General features: G+C 43.2%; 1 protein-coding gene across 4 annotated transcripts in view; it reads left to right on the top strand.

The window, feature by feature from the left end:
- The window catches only part of ME3 (malic enzyme 3), a 186,601-nt gene that overhangs the window by 60,038 nt on the left and 103,152 nt on the right, over positions 1 to 23,411 (top strand). For 2 of the 4 annotated variants that reach the window (XM_077867354.1, XM_077867357.1), the window contains exon 2: positions 23,224 to 23,357. In XM_077867354.1, coding sequence (XP_077723480.1) covers positions 23,224 to 23,357 — 134 coding nt within the window. Of the gene's footprint in view, positions 1 to 16,913; positions 17,059 to 23,073; positions 23,098 to 23,223; positions 23,358 to 23,411 lie in introns of those variants that run through there. The other 2 variants (XM_077867355.1, XM_077867356.1) reach the window with 2 other exon arrangements.

Genomic DNA, 23,411 nt, shown 5'->3' with positions numbered 1-23,411 from the left:
CTTATTCTGATTTCAGGTAGACTTGGACTGTAGGTGAGATTTTGTCCACAGGTGTATTACTTTGCTGGGGCATCATAACAGAATACCAGACTGTGTGGCTTAAACAACAGAAATTAATTTTCTTACAGTTCTGAAGGTTAGAAGTCCAAGATCAAGGTGTTAGCAATTTGGGGTTCTTCCAAGGCCTCTTTCTTTGGGTTGTACCTGGCTGTGTTCTCCCTGTGTCTTCACATGGTCTTCCCTCTGTCTGTATTGTCTGTGTCCTAATCTCTTCTTCTTTAAGGACACCAGTCATAATGGATTAGGATCCACTGGAACAATCCAATTTTAACTTAATTACCTCTTTTAAAAAGCCCCTGCTCCAGATACAATCATGCTCTACAGAACTAAGGGTTAGGACTGCAGCACATGAATTTTGGGGGGTGGGGAGGGGATACAATTCACCCTATAATAGGATCTCTGTAGAGAATCAGAATAGAACAACTGATCAGTCACTTGCCACATTCTAAACCATGAAGGCTGATATCAGTAACTCCTCCAATGCTGGGATGGCTAATCAGACCCAGGAAAGGAAGAGTGTCAAGCAGACGGTAAAGACTCCAGCACAGATACTTAAGCAGTGCTGAAAAATAGAAATGGCGACTGGCCTCAGTTTCCCTGGCTTGAAACAAACACCCAAGGCCTGCACGTTTTCTACCTTTCCCAAACAACTCAGTACACAAGAAGGCATCATATCATGCTTTCTCTCCCTCTGAAATGTACCTTGAAACTATCCCTTTTCTTCCACTCTGTCCTCTGCCCTGCGCTGGTGTAGAGCATCTTCCTCCTTCACCTGGGCAGTGGGGCGGGGCCCATCGCAGCCTTATAGCCTCCAGGCTCCACCAATCGGCTGCCAGAGGGCTCTTCAGTGTGAAGACTGGATCAGTACCTGCGTGCTCAGTGCTTGTGCTTGAGGGCCTTCCCCGTTGCCTACAGGATAATTAGCATTCCTTAGCATGGCACATGAAGACAGTGCTTTAAAACCTGTTAGGAGCTCCCTGCGGCCTCCAGAGAACTATAATTAGCAAAGCTTGCAGGCTCAGGCCTGCATTTCAATCTGATCAGAACTGACCCTGGATCCAGCTGCCTGACATACCACTGCCCTTCAGCCCTTCCCCCCATACTGGATCACCCCAGTATGATCCAGCTCCCCAGATGTCTTCTCCTTCCTCCCTAATAAAGCCTGCCCACCTTTTCCTCTCCTGCCTCTAGGCTTGAAGGCATGTCCAAAGTTAATGTCTAATTTAAATGTGACTTTTCTGTGAAGCTTTTCCCACTGCTCACCCCAGCCCTCAAGAAGAATCATTCTCTCCCTCCTCTCTGCCCCCAGAGTGCTTGACACATTCCTCTGTGTGCTTAACATCTTGAACGGTTTCCTTTTCTTTGTATCCATCACTGGGATGTGAGCTTCTTAACCAAATGGACTTTCTCTAATTCATCTCTATATCCCACTGCCCCACACAGCCCCAGGCACAGAACGTGCTTACTAGACAGGCTCTAGGTGAGTAAAGAGGTAAAGTCACAGGAGTCTCTCCGTAACAGTGTTGATGTGTCCTGTGAGGTTGCCAGCCCATGGTATCCTCTTCAAACTTGAATGATGAGCTCTTCTTCGATAGCGTTCGTGACCATTCTGCCTGCAGCAGCAATGCAATCCTGTGTGGGCCGAGCCCCTCCCAGTTTGGGACAGGCCACAGAAGTGCTGTAGTCCCTCACGCTGTCACTATGATGGGACAGCACACTCGTAAGAACAGGGCATGTGGAGGGCAGGGGGCAGCGGCTTAGTTGCTGGAGCTCTGGCCCAAGCAGAACACACCGTGGCTACTTGACAGGTGAATTCCCTTATGCCATTCATCCTGTGGCCTTCCAGAACTAAGATGCAGAAAAATATTCTCACAGTATGGTCAGAAGCAGGAGGTGCAGGTGCTTGCCCACCATGGAAAACAGCAAACCCAGAAGGGACCTAAGGGAAATAAAATAATCTAGCCCAGTATCTTTCCAGACACTTCGCTTTGCCACAGAACCTTCTTTTAAACAAAATCTCGAGTAAGGAAGCCCAGTGAATATCATAAAAGTTGGGTTAAGCTGTAGTAGAGGAAGCAGGACACACCCCCATTCCCACGACAGTCCCTGCTTAGCACCCCTATGGAAACCCTGAAGACCCAGCAGAGTCCCTAAAGTCCAGATTGGCATCTCTTCATCTAGTTGTCCAATCCTGAAGACCTATATTTGTTCATTCATTCATGTATATTCATTCATTCATTCATTCATTCATTCATTCATTCATTCTCCCTCTCCCCCTACCCCCAAACATTTCTTAGCTCCCAAGTGCTAAGGTAAAAATAAGAATGACACAGTATCTGCCATAAGGAAACCTATGAGTCTAAATGGGGAGTCACACTTTAAACAAACATTTGCAGTAAATCTGACAGATATTTTTAAAGCTCCAGGGCTGTGCAGGTGACGGTGAGGTCAGCACTGAGAAAGGAGAGAGCATTTGAGTCTCCAGTCAGTGTCCGAAATAAAGTGGCTGGAATTCCCAAGCCAGTGAGATTTATTCCCTACCACTTGCTGTTAAAGGAATAAAAGAGAGAGCTTTCCTATTAGGAGGCTGTGTGCCTTCCCAGGTCTCCCCCCTCAGGTGGCCTCCCCCTCGGGCAGCCTCCTCCACCCCAGGCAGCCTCTACCCCCCACCCCTAGGGTGGCGTCCCCAGATTTGAGGATGCCCAGTGCACAGAGCAGGTTCTGGTTGATGAGGGAGGGCAGAAGAGGAAATCTCTCTCCAGCGGCTCAGGATGCACAGCTGCCACCTCACAGAGAGCAGGGTCAGTGCCTTGGCCTGATTCTTTTGTCCTAGGGCATGAGGGAGTTAAGGAAGCCTTTGTGCCCATAGATCTTTCATCACATGGTCACTCCTGAGTAAACGTGAGGGAAACCGGGACTTTCTTTCACCAGAAATGGCTTGAGCCCATTAGTAAAGGGCCCTCCCCCACCCTTCATATTCTAATGGACCAATGAGCTGGGGAGAGGGCTGTAGCAGCATTCCCAGGCCCCTCTGAGGCTGCCATTTTCACCCTCAACACCCAAGGCCTGGCATCAGGCCTAACCCCACTGGTTGATGCCTTTGCCCTTTCTGTTCTAGGAAGCCAAAGGTTTTTGGAGGTTGAGCTATGTGACTTGATGTGGTCGTTTTCTCGAGGCTCCTTTGACTTTGGAGCCTGGAGAGAACAGGAATGACCCCTTGCAGGGGTCTCGTCAGTGCCCCATCTGTGTCTGGGAGGGCCTGACCTGGTACCCAGTTACGGTGAGAGCCCCAGAATACCTCTAAAAGAAGGAACTGGCATGTACTCACAAACAGCATGTGTTACATCCCTTGGGGAGAAGTTAATAAAGTGAGGGAACTAACTTAATGTGTGTGAGGGGTGAGCATTCTGAACCGGGCACGGAGCTTGGTGCCTGGCGCCCTGGATTATGACACTGGCAATTACTGTGATATTATTTATGTCATGTCTCTCCCTCTGATCTGCAGGCTTCAGGAAAGCAAGGATGATGCCTATGTTGTGCACTGCCATAGCTCAGCTACTGGCACAATGCCTGGCATGTAGTAAGGCACACAGTAAATATGTTGAATGAACACAAAAATGATTTAATGTGACCTTCTGATGACCTTGTAGAATTGATATTATGAGCCCACTTACAGATTAATAAATTGAGGTTCTGAGAAGTTGAGTAACTTGCTTATGGCTACATGGCTGGTCATTACCTGCAACAGTATTAACCCATGGCTTAACAAGTGGAGCTCTTGCTTGTACTTGAACCCAAAAGCATTCTTTTTTTTTTTTTTTTTTTTGATAGTTAAAAAGAAAAAAAAAAAGGAATCCTTTTTTTTCCAATTCTCTAGACCTTCTTTTTAGATGAGCAACAGGTTACTTTCTCATAATTACAATTTTATGTCCTGCCAGGCCTCTGGTAGTTAAAGAGGATGCTTCCTAACACAAATGCTAAAGAATGGCCTTTTCCACTGTCTTTCTTTTGGGGTGTGATTCTGACTTTCAGAATGGAAAACATTTTGGGAAATGGAGGGAAGTATGAATGAGAGTAGCTATGAAGGGCTTTATTCCAGGGCTAAGACTTGAGTCAGACTTGAGATGAATAGGATTTATCAGAGGGTTGAGGCTGTTTGCATCTATCAGACTTTATGTCTGTACATTCTTACCCCTGACCCAGCCTTCCATTCCTGGCCCCATTCACTTCCACTTGGGTTACAGGAAAAACAACCTTCCCTAATATCTTCAGTCTCTTCCAGAATATTCTCTCCAGCTCCGTCTATTAACATCTATAACTCTCACCTTGAGTTGACTTTCTTGTTAACCCCTCTCACACTTCTTTTCACACTCCTGAGCACTCCAAGTCAGGACACAGGTAAGCATCATTTCATTTCCTCTTATTTTAGAACTCCCTTCTCTCATCCTCCTATTTAAACAGACAAATAGGGCACCTGGGTGGCTCAACCGGTTAAGCATTTGCCTTTGGCTGAGGTCATGATCTCAGGGTCCTTGGATAGAACCCCACATCAGGCTCTCTGCTCAGCAGGGAGTCGGCTTCTCCTTCTCCCTCTACCCCTCCCCCCTCCTTATGTTCACACTCCTGCTTGCTCTCATAAATAAATAAATAAATAAATAAATAAATAAATAAATAAAATCTTTAAAGGAAATAACTTTCACAGAAACCAAGTCTGCTTCCCTGCTCCTTCTCTAAGAGTTGTGCCATTTAGAGATACTGACCTTTCCTCTGTTTGGTTGCTGTCACTTCCACTTTCATTCCTTGAGGGCTTTGGCACCAGGTTATAGACGTTCTCTACCCCAGTCCTGCCATCATCTTGGATTACTTGAGCATCAGTATGGCTGGCTCCTCCAACACCCTGCCTCTCTAACTGGGAAATGTTTCCTCTCCATTCCCCCACAGCTGCTCCCAGAGTCACACCCTGGACCTTGGCATTGAGCGAAATTCCTCTATGTGAATCACAGAAATCCTAGAATCCTAGAAATCAATGATTATAATGACACACTCAAACCAGAGACACTGCCTGTTTGGCCAACCCACTGAGCTCCCCACAGTCTCCTGTCTCCATAGTGATCCCGCCTTGCTCACCCACCTACCTATCCTGGTCATTGTTCCTGGCCACCAGCCTGATCCAGTCCAACCTGGAAGCCACTAGTCCCACTCCTCCTGGCAGTACCCCATATTTTATATGCCTCTATGTTTCACTGTACTCTTGAGAGAAATCACAACCCTGGATAAACTGAGCACTCACTTTCTCTGTGCCTGTGGCAGGCAGTCAAGCCTCACCCGAGGAAAAGGTGCAACAGAAGAAAGTGATCACCAGTGTCAACAGAGACCTTTGTAGGGCTCAGAAATCTCACGTTTCTCTGATCACCTTGTACTCAAACTCTTCATAACCTCTGTTTTAAAACTTTTCCTCTGACATCACCAGCCCTCCCTCCCAGCAGATGCTTTCTGCATGGTGCATGGAAGTACACAGCACCTCCATGTGTCCATGCTTCCTTCTGCCCTGTTAACAGCAGCTGAGGGGACCTCCCCTCACCTCTCCACCTGGGCTCTGGCTCCCATTCTCTCCCTTCTTGAGGAATTCCCCCCATCAGCATTTCAACATGCTCCAGCCTCTCCATCTGAAACCACTCCCCTTTAGTAGCTAAACTCTTGAGAGTTGCGTGTGTTTGCTGTTTGTTTCCCCACCCCCTGCTCTCTCTTCCAACGCTTCGGTCTTCCTGGGGCCAACCTTCACTGGCTTATAGGGGACCTCCTCTTTTCTGAATCCAGTGGATGGCTTTCAGTCCTCATGTTACTCAACCTTTCAGAGAAATTCAGCAGTGTTGACCGTCCTCTCCTGAAATGCTCTTCCTCGGCCAACTTGTGACAACCCAACTTGCGGTTCCCCTTCTGCCTCTCAGCTTCCTCCAGTGCCATATCTTCCTTTATCCAGCCTTTAAATGCTGAAGTTCCTCCAGGCTCACACCTAGGCTCTTCCCCCACTCTCAAGTCTCTCTATGGAGTCTCAATTACCACCTGTTTGCTAACAGTTTCAGTTTCCAGATTCATTTTCTAGTCCTGTCTCTATGACCCAGACTTACAGATGGACTTACAGTCCAACTGCCTACATGACATCTTCAGGTGGCTGTCTCACAGGCTGTCAGACACAGTGTGTGTCAAGTACAATTTGAGATGTGCTCCTCTACTTCCACCCCCTGCCCCAAATATCCTGGGCTCCTTTGTTTGGTGTCCCACCTCAGGGATGCCACCACAGTCATCCATCCAGTTATGTTTGCAGTGATTGTTGCCCTCTCCCTCCCACTCAACCCCTAATCTCCTTGGTCACTAGCTCCTGTGCATCTTATCTCCTCCATACAGCTCTTATCCTTCCAGTTCTCACCATCTGCATCCACCATTCTAGTCCAAGCTGCTGTCACCTTTCACCTGTCCTACTGCAGGAATTTCCCAAGTTATTAGCACATGCTTAGTCCCTCCAAAAGTTTTCCTCACTGTAGCCAAAGCAATCATGAGCAAAACAAACAAAAACACATGAAGTTAATGATATCTCTTATATTTCAAATCTTTTTGTGTTTTCCCAGTGCCCTTAGGCTGAAAACCGAAGTCCTTAGCAAAGTCACCCACAGGCTGCACCATCTTGGTCCTGCCTGGGCTCCTTTCCCTTTCTAAGCTTCTGAACATGCTGCTTCTTCTCCACTTAGAGTGTTTTTCTTTTTCTGATCAGCTCTGCCTTGACACTTAGCCTAATTAACTCTTCATTCATCTTTCGTATCTCATCTCGAATGTTGCTTCCTTAGGGAAGGCTTTCCTAATCATCTTCCCCCCATCTACATCAGGGCTCCCAGCTCCTCCCATGCTTTAATAGTGTCCTCTGCATCTGCTCTGTGGTATTTCTTATCATAAAAGGATTCCTTGTATAATCATTTATTTAGTAAGTGTCTTCCCTGCTGACATGTGAACTTCTCTTTTTCACAGTTGTATCCTCAGCCTAGCACACTGCCTTACACAGAGTAAGTACTCAACAAATTTTTGTCAAATGAATGTCATTGCTTTGTTTTGTAACTTTGAATGACAAATAACTTAGTCTTTTATCTTCTGTGTTGATTTCTCCTACTGGAACATGAGATTTAGGCTTTTTCATCTCTCTTTAAACCTGTATCTAGAATTGTGTGTGTCACACAGTATGTGCAAGTTGAATGAATGAATGAATGAATGAATGAATGAATGATGAGTAGATTGAATAAGAAGAATGGGACAGATGGTAGACATCTCAACAGAGACAGCAATGAGCAAAGAATTCTAAGGTCCTTATCTCAATGCCTTGGGTTATCTGTTTTGCATTAACTTTCAGCCATAAAACTACTTCAGAGATTTGTTCCCTGTAAAAAGCCAGCCTCTGATCCTGGTTTCTTACCAAGGCTTAATTGTCTCAAAAGCTCGGATACTTAACTTGAAGCTTCTGTTCCCTTTTCTTTTTCTTTTCTTTTTTTTTATTTTTTAATGGGAAAATAACAGAGAAATCCTTTTGTTTCAGACTCAGTAGAAACAACTTGGCTTCTGTCTTCTCCATAGGCAGGGCAGCTGAAGTTCTTTCTCTGTTATAAGCCTACCCAGTGCCAGGACTCTCAAGATTTTCCACTAGGGTCAGAGAGAGATCTTGCTACAACAGTATATAATGATTAGTGCTATTGTTGTGCTTTTTCACTATGCAGTCTTCATATTTTAAGGCAGTAACATTATTAGAGAATTATATTAAAAAGCAGTATTTTTCCTTCTCGTCATTGCTGCTCATTTAAAAAGATATATCTTTACTAATAAGTCAGCATCCACCCAGCCCCCTTCTTTAAGAAATTGTCCTAAATGAATCTCTATTGAGGTAACTCCCAAGGACAAGACACTCCCCTTTACTCTTGAATCTATGTGTTGTGGATTAGAATTTGTGCAAAACATTTATCTCTGGTGTAGTTTCTCATAATCTCAGAGGTACAAGTGAAAAGCCCTGGCTCTGCTATAATCAACATTTACAGGTGGAGGCCTAGGGCTTGAAATTTTAAACCAGCAAGCCAGGTACTCCTGATGTACAGTGAACTTTGAGATTCAGAGCACTTAATTATAAGTTTAAGTCAATGACCTTTCATCCTTCAGTGCACTTTAGTGATTGGCAGAGAGGCATAGAAGGCTGCTCATAGCAGAGAACCCAACAGGTGCATATATAGAGGCCTTTGCTTGGAATGATAAGAGAGTTTGCTGTATTGAAAGCCACCACGTGGAGGTTGGTGGAGATGAAGCCAGAAACGATGCATAATTCATGAAAAACCTTACAGACTTTGATAAAGATGTTTTGGTTAGGAACTGAAATTGTCTGATTTGGTTTTTGGAAAACATCTGGTAGAAGTTCTAAAAGGTGCATTCCAGAAGCAGGACAATGAGAGCTTGAGTGAGAGTAGCTGACACCAGTGTTCAGCTGTTGAAGAGCCATTAATTTATTAGAGACCAGGGATGACACTGAAGAGAACAGGAGTATGAGAATGAGCAAGCTGGGCAAGAGAAGAAGAATGAGAACTATTCAAGAGATAAAACTATCTGGACACTTGGCCTAATTAACTCTTCATGCATTAATTCTGCTACATTCATTGTATGTAGCAATGACTACATACATGGGTTGAGTTGTGAGGAGCACAGGATGCCTCTGAAGTTTCTTCTAGGCTCATGGGTGGTTCCCTTGTTGAGGAGAGAATGCAGGATGGAGGTCTGGCAAGGAAGATGAGTTTGGTTTGGGGCATGTGGTGTTTGACAGGTTTATGAGACATGTAGGTGGGGATTCCCACAGAGCAGATGGATGAATGCATCTGGAATTTAAATGATTCTGGGGATGGGATGCAGAGCATTGCCCTTGCTTGCCATCCACTGATTGCCCAAAGTGCTGTATTTACAATAGCTGGCATTTAGTTAGTGAGTCCTTACTAGGTGTCAGACACGTTGCTGCACATGACACATGTCATGGAATAGGTACTGTTACCATCCTTGCTTCACAGAGAAGGAGCCTGAAACCTGAAAAGTCAGGTAAAGTACCTAGGCCATGCACCTCGTAAGGGTCAGAGCCGAGATTCAGATTGGCAGTTTGAGTCCCTCACTGGTAAGCACCCTCCTGTGCCACAGTGTTTCTCAGATGTTTAAGCCACACCTGCACCTAAAAGTACACTTTCCATGACAAGTGTACCCACAAATGTGCTTTGCACATGGGTGCACACTCACACAGGCAGCTAAGTGAATAGTGAGCAAAATAGTACCTACCCTTCCTAAACGTGATGCAGCCTGATATTTTCAACTCAAGTCTTTGTCATCTTTTTTCTTTTTTTTGGCATGGAGCCCAATGCAGGGGTTGAACTCACGACCCTGAAATCATGACGTAAGCTGAGATAAAGAGCCAGACAACCAACTGAGCCACCCAGGTGCCCCATCATCTTTAAAAATGGTGGTTTCTCCCTACTAAATTGATTTCGCAGCCAGAGTTTGATTGTGTTTGACAAACCTTGCTCTATTTTGCTCTCCTGGGGAGCATATTTAATTTCTGTTCCCAGTCCTTGTCATTTCCCCAACCTTTGTGGGGAGAACACTAGGTGTTGCTCATGTGTCCCCCATTTCTCTCCCTTGAGAAGGTATTAAAGGTAAAAGGCAGGAGTGTAGTGGAATGAGGCCAGCCAGGAAACACTCACTTCAGTAGATGGATCAAACCTTGTCTTTGATGTGGCTGACAAAGGTTATTGCAGAATGCAGTGTAAAGCTGTGTGAGAAGAGAGATTGCTAATATGAACCTTGGTGGCCCATAGGCCTGAGTTTCTAGTCCAGCTCTACAGCTTATCAACTGTATCATGTTGGGTGGATGTGTTACTTCATAGGGTATTGTGGAAGCAGAAACTTGAAATAGTGAGTTGGCTTGTTCCACACCTACTATGAACCTGTCCCTTGGTAGGCACTGAGGAAATCATATTAATAGCTTTATTAATTTATGTTTTAATGTATAGACTAACTTACAGACTGAACACTCATCTGTGAAAGCAGACAAAAATTTCCAGACTATTCAGTAATGACCCGGTCAATAAACCAATCATGTAATTAGTCAGCAAGCTATTAGTAGGTCATTCAAAGTAGACTTTAAATACTGGTTTTACTTAGCATAGGATGTAGATCTTAGAAGAGGCCGGTAGCTTGATGGCACTAAATATGGCCTTGGGCACAGAGTTGTTTATTTTGAGACATCTGGAGGAGAGGTCGCCCTGCGGGTCCTTCAGAGTAGATTGTGTCACTCTAGAACAGCCATGACCCATCTACAGGACTTCCAGTGCCCTCTCCAGAAACATCAGTGGGAAAGAGCTATTTGATTAATACGTGTAATCCCCTGAACATACAGATCCCAGAGCTAATAATGTTTATGAAATGAGAACTTTTTAAGAAGACTTTCAGGTTCATTAAGTGCAAAAATTAGATTCTGTTTCACAGGGGAATAAAGCATCAATTCAATGTTGATTATAGAAATGAAGCTCCAGTAGAAAAGAAAAACTCACATGGACATGGCTTGAGGTTCTACATTTCCTTTCCCTTTCTTTTAATATAAATCTAATTTTAAAATGGAAATACAGTTCAGATAGCATTCCTGGTACTTGAACTTTTAACTTATAGTCTAGTCCCTTTTGAGTTTCTCTCATTAATTTTAGATTTGCATCAGGTCCTCATTAGCAGTTAAAATGTATCAGGTGCTTACTCTTAATGTAAGGACAAAGGAAGATGAATACAGTGGATTGAGGATAGAGGTTAGAGAGGGAAGAATGAACAGGAGGAGAAATTCTAAGGACACTTGAGGCTGCTGTGCCTCTCAGGAACATGACGTTCATGCAGCTTTGTGTCCTTTGCCACACTCAGCATCTAGTAAGGACCCTATCACAGCTCTGTTGACTGAGTGCCTCCATTATCTGGGCATGCCATTCAGGGGGGTTCAGGTAGTTCTCACGGCAATTTGTGAAACTTGTATTACTAATCTTCATTCCATAAATGAGGAAACTAAAGATTAGAGAGGTTAAGAAAGCTGTCCAGGATCACACAGCTGGTGGGGGCAGAGCCACAGTTTGAATCCAGGGCCAGTGACTTCAAAGCCAGATCACCCTCCTCTTTGTGGCCTCTCATGGGCAAATCTGTGCCTGAAGTCCAATGAAAATACCACTAGTGCTATTTTGCTGAGCATCCTAGCCTGCCAGGCACTCAACTAGTCTGCATAATTACAGATTAATTCCAAAATACAAAGGGTTTGTATTCATTCACTGGTTTGAATGAAAAGATCACTAGACTGAAATTCCATGGAAGCAGAGGCCATATGTATTTGGCCTCTCACTTTATATCGGGTGCCTCATATGTGGCTAGTCTTCAAAGCATACTTGTCAAATGAAAGGTTATTTAAAAAAAATTAATGAGGACACCTGGGTGGCTCAGTGGTTGAGCATCTGCCTTTGGCTCAGGTCATGATCCCAGGGTCCTAGGATCAAGTCCCACATCAGGCTCCCCACAGGGAGCCTGCTTCTCCTTCTGCCTATGTCTCTGCCTCTCTCTCTGTGTCACTCATGAATAAATAAACAAAATCTTTTTAAAAAAATTAATGAACCCACCATTTGAAATGGAATTCCGAGTTCAAGTTCCATTTCTGCAATTTGCTAGGGTCTTGATTTTAGGCTAATCATTTCATTCTCTTAGCCTTGGTGTTACCATCTACAGAATGGGCATAACCCTTTCATAGCCTGCCTTACAGGGCAATGTGGTTCCCAAACTGTACTGTACCTTGGAGCAATCCATGGACCTTTAAAAACTCTTCATCCGGATGTCCATCTGCAGAATTCTGACTTGATGGTGGGGGGTGGGGGGATGTGATCTGGGCATTTAAAAGCTCTCTAGGTGGTTCTAATGGGTAGCAAAGTTTGGAACTACTGTCATGGGGATATTCTTTTCCTTTCAGGGGATTGTCAAACATAGCAAAGGCAATAAAACTGTGCTATAAAATCTAAAGAGGCAGTTAAATAGAAATAGTTGTTATAAACTGTTACAGTGCAGAATGACTCTGCGCCTATAACTTCTGCTTCCTGATGTCATGACAGAGAATGAGGTTGGTCATTCTGATGAAACTGAGTTCCACATCAGTCATCTGTCCCCAGGACAAAATAACCTCCATCCTGGTTCACCTGACCAACTGGCGGAGTTGAAGCAGTGGAGGAGGATTTGGTTGGCCTCAGAGCTGGAACAGGTTAACAGTGACCTCCTGGACAATGGCCCTGTCAGATGAACTTGTCCTTGGGCAGTCTCACGTGCAGTTTGGGCACCCCTGCCCACTCACCCGCTTGCACTGGGCATACATGGACAAAGCTTATTCAGAGACTCTCCCAAATGTGTCTGTTTGATTCTTTATGGTCATAGTTCACTTTTTGACCCAGTCCTCCCAAGCTTGGCCTGTGTCACTGGAGGAAGGAAACGGTCCTCCCTTGTCCTCAGCAGCTCCCGTCTGTCACCTTCCTCTACTGCTACCCTTTGGAGGGTCAGCTGAGTAAGAGGTCCATCAGGGTGCCAAGAACAATATTATTTAAATTTTAAATAATAGTCTCTTGGGAAGAAAGGGTCATGAGGCATTCAAACTGCCAGAGGGAATTTTGCCAAGAGAATGATTCATAAGCTTTTCAACTGTCTACCTCTCTCCCCTTGTTTGGTTGGGACAAAAATCCTAAAGTCACCAAGTATTTCAGGAGCCAATTCTTCCATTTCTCTTGCATGTTGGTCCTGATCCAACAATTGTGATAAACTAATCTTCCAATGGCAAAATAATTGAAATAGCCATTATTGTCACATGCTTTTGAGAGTGCACGTTAGCCACCTGCCCTCAGCGTGTCATTGACCCAGCTGAGCCACAATTTCCTCTTCTATAAATGGAGATAATTACACCTGCCCTGTCTAGGACCAAATAGCCTGAACCCTTGGAGACCATTTCAGAAATAATAAAGCAATAAAAATATGCAAGTCGTGCTAGGCAAAGGGGACACACAGATCATATAGTCATAATCCCTGTCCACAAGGAACTTACTGTCTTGAAGGAAAAAGAGATGAGAAAGTAAATAAATGCCATCAAGGACATTGCTAAATTGCTTATAATCTTGAATACAAAGGGGTTTGAAACTGCAATAGTCATAGTTTTTTTGTTTGTTTGTTTGTTTTTTTTGTTTTTTGGCCTTTCTGCCACTTTTTTTAATTTAGGAGCTCTAAACATCCACGTTCTCATTTGGCTCACATAACCACCTGGTGAAGGCAGCAGACTCAGAGAGGTGAAGTAACCTCCCCAGGATCACACAGCCCGAAAGTAGAGGAACTGAGTATAAATCCTTTGCCTGTAGCTCCCTTCCCATTCACCCATACTGATAGTGTGAGTGTAGCACTTCCACGTCCTGGTCCTTTCTTTACCCATGGGAGGAAAATGGAATTGTATTTCCCACCAGAACAAGAACTCCTCTCTACATCATAGATGGAAAGGTCACAGGCAGCCTCTGTGCATTTGCAGCTCACAACACCAAAGCCTACTCTTTGAGCCCAAAACTGAGTTAGGGTTAGTTCTGGGCATGAATGAGCAGTGTATCCTATACTTTCAGGAATTTACAGTATGTTCCTAGATCTGTAATTTTGCACCTAATCACAGAAGTATGTTTAGGAGGAAGGCCATTCTCAGGTCTATGTCTGCTAAGACTTCCCAATGCATGCATTTCTCAGACCCCCAAATATCCATCTCAGGAGTGTGCTCAGGGCCCCTCATAAACCTAGGGGGTTCAGTGAGAGAACAGCAGTCTCAGTAACCCCACATCCTACCTCCGGGAGTCCATGTCACCCTAACTCATAAAAACCCCAAATGGATAGAGCCATGAAGTACTATGCAGGAGGAGGAAATGCCATCTGGTCCTCTAGCAGCTCACCAGCTTTCATTGTACAGTTTGGGAGCTGGTGGCACACAGCCCTGCCCACCTGTAGCTCCTCTCTGCTGCCGCAGCTGCTGAATAAAAAAGTGGGTTATGGCAGAAGCAGTCTGCTCCAAGCATGATGTAATGACGGTGGAACAGAGCACCTTTACTGTTACACATGTGTCTGCTATCCTCCCTTCCATAATCCTGGTTAGAGGAAGCAAGGCTGTGCGTGTGTCACAGGCCAAGTACGTGCTCTCAGAGGTACAAGCACACCTGTTTGCAGATGGGCTGACAGGCCCAGAGCTGATACAGAGGATCACTCGGCAGTAGCTGAACTCTTAAGGTAACTGACTCTACTTGAAGAAGCAGAATAATTTTATCCCTACTCAAATAAAAGCCAACTCGATCCACACCCAGTTTAATCTGTTAACTCTCAGGAGCAGTTGCTTGGCTCAGAGGAGAAAAGATTGTGATGTCTGGAAACAGATGGATCTGGGTTCTGTTCCCAGCTCTTCCATCAACTTGCTGTGTGACTTTGGGCAAATACTTAATACTTATCCCTCTAGCCTCAGTTTCTTGGTCCACACATGAGGATAATAATCATAAGGCTGTTCACCCAGGGTTGCTGTGAGGATTAGAGATGCTAAGTATAAGGTGCCTCTCTCAGTGCCTGACCCAGCCCAGTGGGTGCTCAGTAAAGGAAATGGTTGCTGTTGTTATTAACGATGATATTATTGTGCTACAGCCCTGTGTGAGCTGCTTTGAAGTGTCTGCTTCTAACCAACCCAAGTTTATGACCGAGTAGCTAATGCTTAAGAAATCAAACAAAAGATGCATTTCACGTACTAAGCTGTATGACACTGATACTGAGGGAAGGAGAGAGCTGTGTGAAATGGGGTGCCCAGGACAGCCTCGTGGAGAGGGGCCCCTGACTGTGGATTGGGAGACAGAGGAGGAAAGCCATCAGGGCATAGTGGGCAAGGTACTGATGTGAGTCAGCATGTGGCAGCCAGAAAGGGCATTGGCAGGGCATGGGCAGGAGCCTTGCAGAGCCATGGGCAGGCAGTTGCATTGGATGCAGTGACATCACTTCAGCCCCTACTCCCCCAGACTCCTTTGCCAGACTAGCTGCTGACCACAGCTAGGGTCTCAGGGCTTCCATCCAGCATCTGCCAGTGAGCTCTCCTGTGCCACCCTGCCTCATGAACAAAATAGTAATGGTTATAAGGAGAACACCTAACACTCATCTAGCATTTCCTGTGCTCCAGGGTCTACACTGAGCATTTCACAGGCATTGCTTCATTGAATCTCATAACACATGAAAGAGATCAGAGAAGTGCCTTGCCCAAGGCAGAGGCCCAGAATCTCTGTCATCTGTTAATCCACAGGACCCCTCTGATAGACTCACAAGGGCAGTGACCAGCACCTAATTCCTTTGGGACTCCCCAGTGTCTAGCGTGGTTGTCTTGGCACAAAGTAGGAACTCATAAATGCTTGTGGAATGAATGAGAAGAGATTGTCAAGTGTACAGCAAGGTTCTGGATCCAGAGCCACTAGGCAAATCACCAAGTGGACAGGGAGGCCTCCTCTCAGAAAAGCTAAATCCTGAGGAACCAGGCACTAAGCAGCTTGGATCTCTGAACGGCAGGAGGCTGGGTCTGGGGCACAGCCCGATGGGGCTTGCTGCCTCTCAGCCCTGCCATTTGATGGTGGAGTCTATTAAAAAATCTTCTCTCTGATGTCAGAAAGTTTTGTCCTGACAAAAACTTGGAAATTGGGTGATGCTGAGCCCATGGGAAGAGTTCAGTAGCTGTGCCAGAGATGATCATTCAGAGAAGATGATAAAGTAGGTAAAGTAGGGGTGACAGTTAAAAGATTCACATGGGTATACCCTAGGTGCTGACCAATCAAAAAAATACTGGGCCTTCAGTTCTAGAATAGGGTCTGGAGGCCACCCACTCTGCCAGACTTTAACCCCTTAGTCATTGGATCTTGGGGAGGTCCAGAGGTTCCCTGAGAGAAGCCAGAGCCTTGGGAGGTATACTTGGCTGAGGGAGTAGGTCAGAGCAGTGGCTCTGTAACAATTGAAACATTTCAAGAGTAACAACTGTAGGTCCCTATTGGTATGTGTGGAATACCACAAGGTTGACCTATGACTAAAAGAGTTGGCCACTTTCCAAAACCCACTTGTTCTATTTTGAGAGCTTTGTTAAAACTAGATAATAGAATGTATGACTCCTATTTAACCAGGCACACAGAAACTATAATTTCTCAGTGTGATAAGAATGAATAAGGGCTCCACTGTCAACTCCTCCATGTCGTACAAGCACGTCTTCTGCCTTAGGGTTCCTGGTATACCTTATGAGAATTATGTGACTTCTTGACATACAGACGAAGAGTCTTGAATATCAATTGACAATGTTTGTTTCTTTTGTAGAGAAATACAAATTCTAATACTTCTCTTCTACATGCTAGTGAGTTGTCTTGTGCCAATCCTGTTTTGGAGGCTATGGTGTAGCTAAAGTGCCTGCATTTCTGCTCTATGAACTTGTAAATTTGATGTTGCCTTAATATTAGCTTTAGGATGAAAAGAAGCTTCTAGAAGTATTTTTTTTTAATCCCTGAAATTACCAGTTGCTAAACAGCCACGACTTTTTCCTCAAATACAAAAGAAGTTGGTGGCAGTCAGCCAAGAGAAACACTTAGCCTTGTAGAGAGAAGCAGGCTGTTATTAAAAGCCACAGTGGTCATTAACAAAGATGATGTCATAATTCAGTGCCTGGGCCTCTCTGGCATCCCCAGGGCCAAGAGCAGACGATCACAGTCTTTACCAAGTCAGTGAACAGTTGCCTGCCTAATGGTGTTTGGTGAAAGTGCTCCGTCTCCAGGGCTGGTGGTTTCCTGCGAAATGATCAGGGACCTCAGTTGTACCAGCTTGCAGAGCTGGTGGCCAGCGCAGGGTATTTATGAACTGGTGACTTGGGGCTTTGATGAAGTAAAAGTTTGGGATTTTATGTGTGAAGAGTACTTAGAGAATTCTCTGTGAGTCATACTTTCAAACAGAGTGGAGCCTATCTTAGGATAGATCTTTCTTACAGTTCCAGCACTACTTCTGAGAGGAAGTACAACTCTTCAGGATTTTCATGAATTTGAGGTGTCATTATTGTTTTTTAAAAACACTAGAGGAGTCCAGTAATTATAGTTTCAGAGAATTCAATTTCAAAACATAAATAAATTTCAAAACAAAGAAAAAATTGGGACTAACTAAGGAGTCTAGCTTTTATTCACTTCTTTTCTTTATTTTTCTTTCTTTCCCCTCCTCCCTTCCCACCCCCACCCCAACTCACATTTTCTGAGGTCCTTGTCACCAAGGTCCTGACAGGGAAATACTGTAGTGGCAAGAATGCTGCCTGTGATCAACTCTTGGTTCTGTCACATGCCTCTAGTCAAAGAAATGATTACAAGAAAATGATCACACCAAATGGACTTACTGATTATAGGATGCATCCTGGTTAAGAGCAATAAAATATGGGGAATAGCTATACAACTTCCAGAGCATGACATAACCTCTCTTGCTTATTAGCTTTCTCATCTACAAAGTAGAGGTTGTAAAACTTCCTCACAGTGTGGTTATAAGGAGACAGTAAGATTGGATATTTGTTAGAGTCCCTTCTTTGGAGCTGATAATAGCAACAGCTCTAAGGTATAAATGATCAACATATGGTCTCCCTAATGTTGGTCAGGGTCATTACTGAACCCTTTCTAGAAGAGCTTGTAGTAATTATAGTAGATGAGGTCTTCTTCAGCTGGCAGAGCAATGCGGGCAGCTCTGGTGCTCCCTACCTTCTCAAGCTTACCCTCTCCAGGAGGTCTGGGGGAAGCTAGACTGCCCTCCACACAGTCTAGGTCTCAATCATCATCATGCACCCAGTGTTCTGCACTTTTAGGAGGGACTAGCATTGATTACCTGGGGCTCATTAGGAATAGAAGGCTTAACCAAAGTTGTCGCAGGTATCATCAGCCTTGGATACAAAGAAGGTCGTATTAACAATATTAATTATTAATTAAGAGCTATTCCAGTTCCCCATGGGGATTCTGGTCACTTCCTTGTAGATGTCCTACACACATGACAGCCACTCAAGTGCTCATTACTGTTGTCACTGCTAGGACCCTTCATGAGAAAGCCAGAGGGCTGAGGAAGCCAGGAGCTTGTAGGTCCTGCTGCCTGAGTTCTACATAGAAAAGATCTCTTTTGGGAGATCTTTTGCCACCCATGGGTGGCACCTTATCATGTTGGGATAAAGGTAGAACGTCCCTGGTCCCCATGCCTCACAGTGTCCCTTAGAGAACAGTCCCTGAACTCCTGCCAGCAGTCTCTACAGGGCTTAATGGGGCCAGGGAGCAGATAGATCCCATACCGTCCCACTCATTCTCCATCTCCCTGCTAATGCTCAAACCAGAAAAGGCTTGTTTGTGAAAGACTTTGGTTAAGAGAATGAAAAGACAAGCCACATACTCAGAGAAATATTTACAAAATACATGTCAGATACTAGACTTATATCCAAAACAAGCAAAGAATTCTTTTAAGACAGCTTTATGGACTTATAATTCACCCATTTAAAATGTACGACTCAGTGGTTTGGGGGTATAATACATTATTCATGTTTTAAAGTTGTGGGAAAGTATAACAGAATTTGCCTTCTTAACCATTTTTAAGTGTACAATTAAGTGGCATTAAGTGTAATCACAGTGTTGTGCAACCATCACTATCATCATCCCAATATGTTCATCATCCCAAACAGAAACTCTGTATCCATTAAGCAATAACTCACAGTGCCCCTCAGCCCTTAGAGATCACTAATCTCCTTTCTAGGGGTACTTGGCTGGCTCCATTGGTGGTGCTTGCAACTCACAATCTCAGGGTTGTGAGTTCAAGCCCCACGTTGAGTAGAGCGATTACTTAAAAAAATATAAGAATAAAAATTTCTAATCTACTTTCTGTCTGTTTTAGGTATTTGCCTGTTTTAGGTATTTCATGTAAGTGGAATCATGTATTCGTCCTTTCATATCTGGTTTATTTCACTTAGCATGATGTTTTCAGGGTCCATCCACATAGTAGCATGTATCAGAACTTCATTCCTTTTTATGTTTGAATAAATCTTCACTGTACATATACGCATCTTGTTTACTTCTATGTTGGATTGATTCCACCTTGTAGCTATTGTGAATAATGCTGCATTGGATGTTGACGTACAATTGTCTGTTCAAGTCCTTGCTTTCAATTCCTTCAGAATTATACCCAGGTATGGAATTGCTGGGGTCATATTGGTAATTCTAGGTTTGGTTTTCTGAGGGACTGCTAAACTGTTTTTCCATAGAGGCTGCAATGTGTACAATGTGTACAAAGTGTACAAAGGTTTTAATTTTTCCACTTCCTCACCAACACTTGTTATTTACTGTTGTTTTTATTCCAGTCATCCTAGTGGGTGTAAAATGGTATCTCATTGTAGTTTTGATTTGCATTTTCCTGATGATTAATGACGCTGACATTTTTTTTTTCATGTGCTGTTGGCCATTTATAAATCTTCTTTGGAGAAATGTATATTCAAGTTATTTATTTGCCCATTTTTAAGTTGGGTTGCTTTCTGTTGATTGTTCTGTTGTAGAAATTATTTATAGATCATAGGTATTAGACGCCTTATGCTATTTCCAAATATTTCTCCCATTCTGTAGGTTGTCTGCTCACTTTCTTAATAGTGTCCTTTTTGCACAAAAATGTTTGAATGAAGTTGATTTACCTAATTTTTTCCCTTTGTTATTAGTGCTTATACGTCTAAGAACTCATGGCTAACTCCAAAGTCATGAAGATTTACCTCTATGTTTTCTTCCAAGAGTTTTATTATTTTAGCGCTTATATTTTAGGTTATTGATCCATTTTAATGCTCGTATTGGGTGTGAGGAATCCAAGTTAATATTCTTTTGCATGTGGAAATGCAGTTGTCCCGGCACTGTCTCTTTAAGAGATTGTTCTTTCCCCAATTGAATGGACTTGGTGTCCATTTCTGAACTCTTGATTGTATTTTGTCACTCTGTTTATCTGTCCTATGACAGTACCATACTGTTTTATTTTATTGTGAAAATACCATACTGTTTTGATTACTGTAGCTTGTGCTACATTTCAAAATCTTTTTTTAAAAAAGATTTTTAATCTTTGGTTGTTCAGGGCCCCTTGCTATTACATATGAATTTGAGGATTGGCTTTCCTATTTCTGCAGAAGAGGCCATTTGAATTTTGATAAGGATTGCATTAAGACTGTAGATCAAAGACTTCTTAAAACTCAACAATAAGAAAAACAAAAAATGGGCAAAAAATCTGAATAGATACCTCACTAAAAGATATACAGATGGAAAATAAGCATATGAAAAAATGTTCAACATCAACATGTCAAAAGGGAATTGCAAATTAAAACAATGATAATATGCCACTACATATCTATTCCAGTGACCAAAATTTTAAACTGACACTACCAAATGCTAGAGACAGTATGGAGCAGTAGAAACTCATTTGCTGCTGGTGGGAATGCAAAATAGTGCAACTATTTTAGAAAACAGTTTGGCAGTTTCTTTAAAAGGCTAAACATAGTCCTACCATATGATCTAGCAATTGCACTCCTACATATTTACTCAACTGATTTGAAAACTTATGTCCACACAAAAACCTGTACATGAATATTTATAGCAACTTTATTTATATTCACCAAGAACTAGAAGCGATGAATAGATAATCAGAGAAACAAACTACAGTACAGCCAGACAGTGTAATGTCATCCCATGATGAAAAGTTATAGGGACACGTGGGTGGCTCTGTCGGTTAAGCACTAACCTAAGCCTTTGGCTCAGGTCACTATCCAATCCCTGAGTTCTGGACACCAGGCCTGGCTCCCTGCTCAGTGGGGAATCTGCTTCTCACTCTCCCTCTGCTCTTCCCATCACCCTGCTTATGTTCTCTCTCTCAAATAGATAAAATCTTTTTTAAAAAATGAGTTATAAAGCCACAGAAATGGATAGATGAACCTTATGTGCTTATGGCTAAGTGAAAGAAGCTAGTCTGAAAAGGCTACATACTCTGTGATTCTAATTGACATTCTGGAAAAGGCGAACCTGTACAGACAGTAAAAAAAAAAAAAAAAAAAAAAAGTAGTTGCCAGAGGTCCAGGGGAGGAAGGAAGAATAGGTAAAGCACATGGGGTATTTAGAGCAGTGAGACTATTTTGTATGATACTGTAATTATGGATTTGTGATATTATGCATTTGTCGAAACTCTTAGAACTTAACAAAGAATGGGTCTTAATGTATTCAGAGTTTTTCAAATCATCTAATAGGTTGCTGGATCCCAGGAAGGAATGAAGATTGTGACACAAGACTATAACTGTGTATTATAAACATATGATTCAATCTCAGTGAAGGAGGTGGAAGGAAAAGTGTTGACCTAAGTAACTCTAGAAATAAGTGGAGTTTGTAAAACTGAAGGCAAAAGGAATAGCCCATAAGCACTATACTCTGTGTATTGTTTCCCATTGTGGCGTAAGTTAACAATTCTGATACTGCTATGTGTATATACTGGAATCAAGTAAGTATACAGGTGTCAGATGGCGGGAGCTAAATCTCTCATGGGTGGAGTGAGAACTTACAAATTAGCAAAGTGATGAGGCTAGAATGATCCATGTGGTAATAATGGATTAGAGACATTAGTATGAAGTTTTGTTTAGCTTAATATAGATTCATTTCCTTTCTCTTTCAGCTGAGAGGGATTAGAAACAATAAAACCCCAGTAGGAAGTATCACATGTATTAAGAGCCCAGATCCTGGGTTCTAGTGTCATGCTTCAAAGAAGGAATCAGGCCTCATTGGAAAAAAAAAAGATTTATTCTAGGATTGGGGCAGGCACTATACAAGATGAGCCTGGAGAATCCTGTGCCAGAAAGTAAGAAGTAGATGAAAGAGAGGAAAAAAAGAAAAGGGAAGGGCAGGGATGGGGAGGGAAGGGGAGGGGAGGGAGGAAAGGAGGGAAGGGTAAAGAAAGAAGGGAGGTGAGGAGGGAGGAAGGAATTAAAGGAATATGTCAAAGGGATATGGCAGCCAACTGAAAGAGTTCCCAGTGGCCAAAGCTGGAACAACTTGAGTAACAAAATAAATAAAGCAGTATTAGATTATAATCCAAATCTAAAATAAATACCAATAAGTCCATTCTAATATAAAGAAGTGATTGAATAAAAATATATGAGGGAGAAAAGATAAATCTCCCATGCAGAAGAATTCCGAGAAGGAAGTCACTTTACAATGGAAAACCCTGACAAGCACTACCCAGCCAGGTGATCAGGGTTATCTCAACAGTGATAAATCGTGTTGAGAGTGTGTATCTTGATCTGATGTGATCAAAATGGCACTTCACCCTAGAGTCTTCCTTCTAAAAACCCATAACCCCTACAGAGCCATGATTAAAATATGAGACAAATGCCAGTAGAAGGGTACTGTATAAAATACGTGACTGATACTCCTTAGAATTGTCACGATCATCAAAAATAAGGAAAGTCTGAGAAACAGACAGAGGAGCCCAAGGAGACATGGTAACTAAATGTAATGTGGGATCATGCAGAAACAACAACAAAAAGGACCTTAGGTAAAAACTAAGGAAGTCTGAATAAATCATGACATTTACTTAATAATCATGTGTCACTTTAAATTTGTTAGCTCTCACAAATGTGCCGAACCAATATAAGATATTAATAAGAGGGTAAATTATGTGAGGGGATATATGGGAGCTCTCTGTACTATCTTCTCATTTTTTCTATTAATCAAAAACTGTTCTAAAAAATAAAATATATTTTAAAAAACAAAAACTAACACCAAAACCCTGACAATGTAGACATTTTCCCCATTTTTTCCAGGAAGAAGCTGAAGCTCAGGAGAGTCAAAGTAACTGGCACAAGATTGCACAGCTGTTATGGCAGAGGTGGGATTTGAATACAGAGCCCACTGTTGAATCAGTGACTTTTGCCCATCTGCTGATGGAACCTCTCTGTTTCTTAGTTTCACTCATATCCCTTCATGTGTGTGTGTTTCTTTCTTGTTCTCTCAGGGGATGGCCTTTACACTTGAAGAAAGGCTGCAGCTTGGAATCCATGGCCTGATCCCTCCCTGCTTCCTGAGCCAGGACGTCCAGCTTCTCCGGATCATGAGATACTATGAGCGGCAGCAGAGTGACCTGGACAAGTCAGTGCCTAAAGTCACCTCTCTCTACCCAAGCCCCGGTCTGAGCTGTTCCCT

The sequence above is a fragment of the Canis aureus genome, chromosome 23, assembly GCF_053574225.1.
Source record: "Canis aureus isolate CA01 chromosome 23, VMU_Caureus_v.1.0, whole genome shotgun sequence".
Taxonomy (NCBI): domain Eukaryota; kingdom Metazoa; phylum Chordata; class Mammalia; order Carnivora; family Canidae; genus Canis; species Canis aureus.
This window is presented reverse-complemented; position numbering and strand designations above follow the sequence as displayed.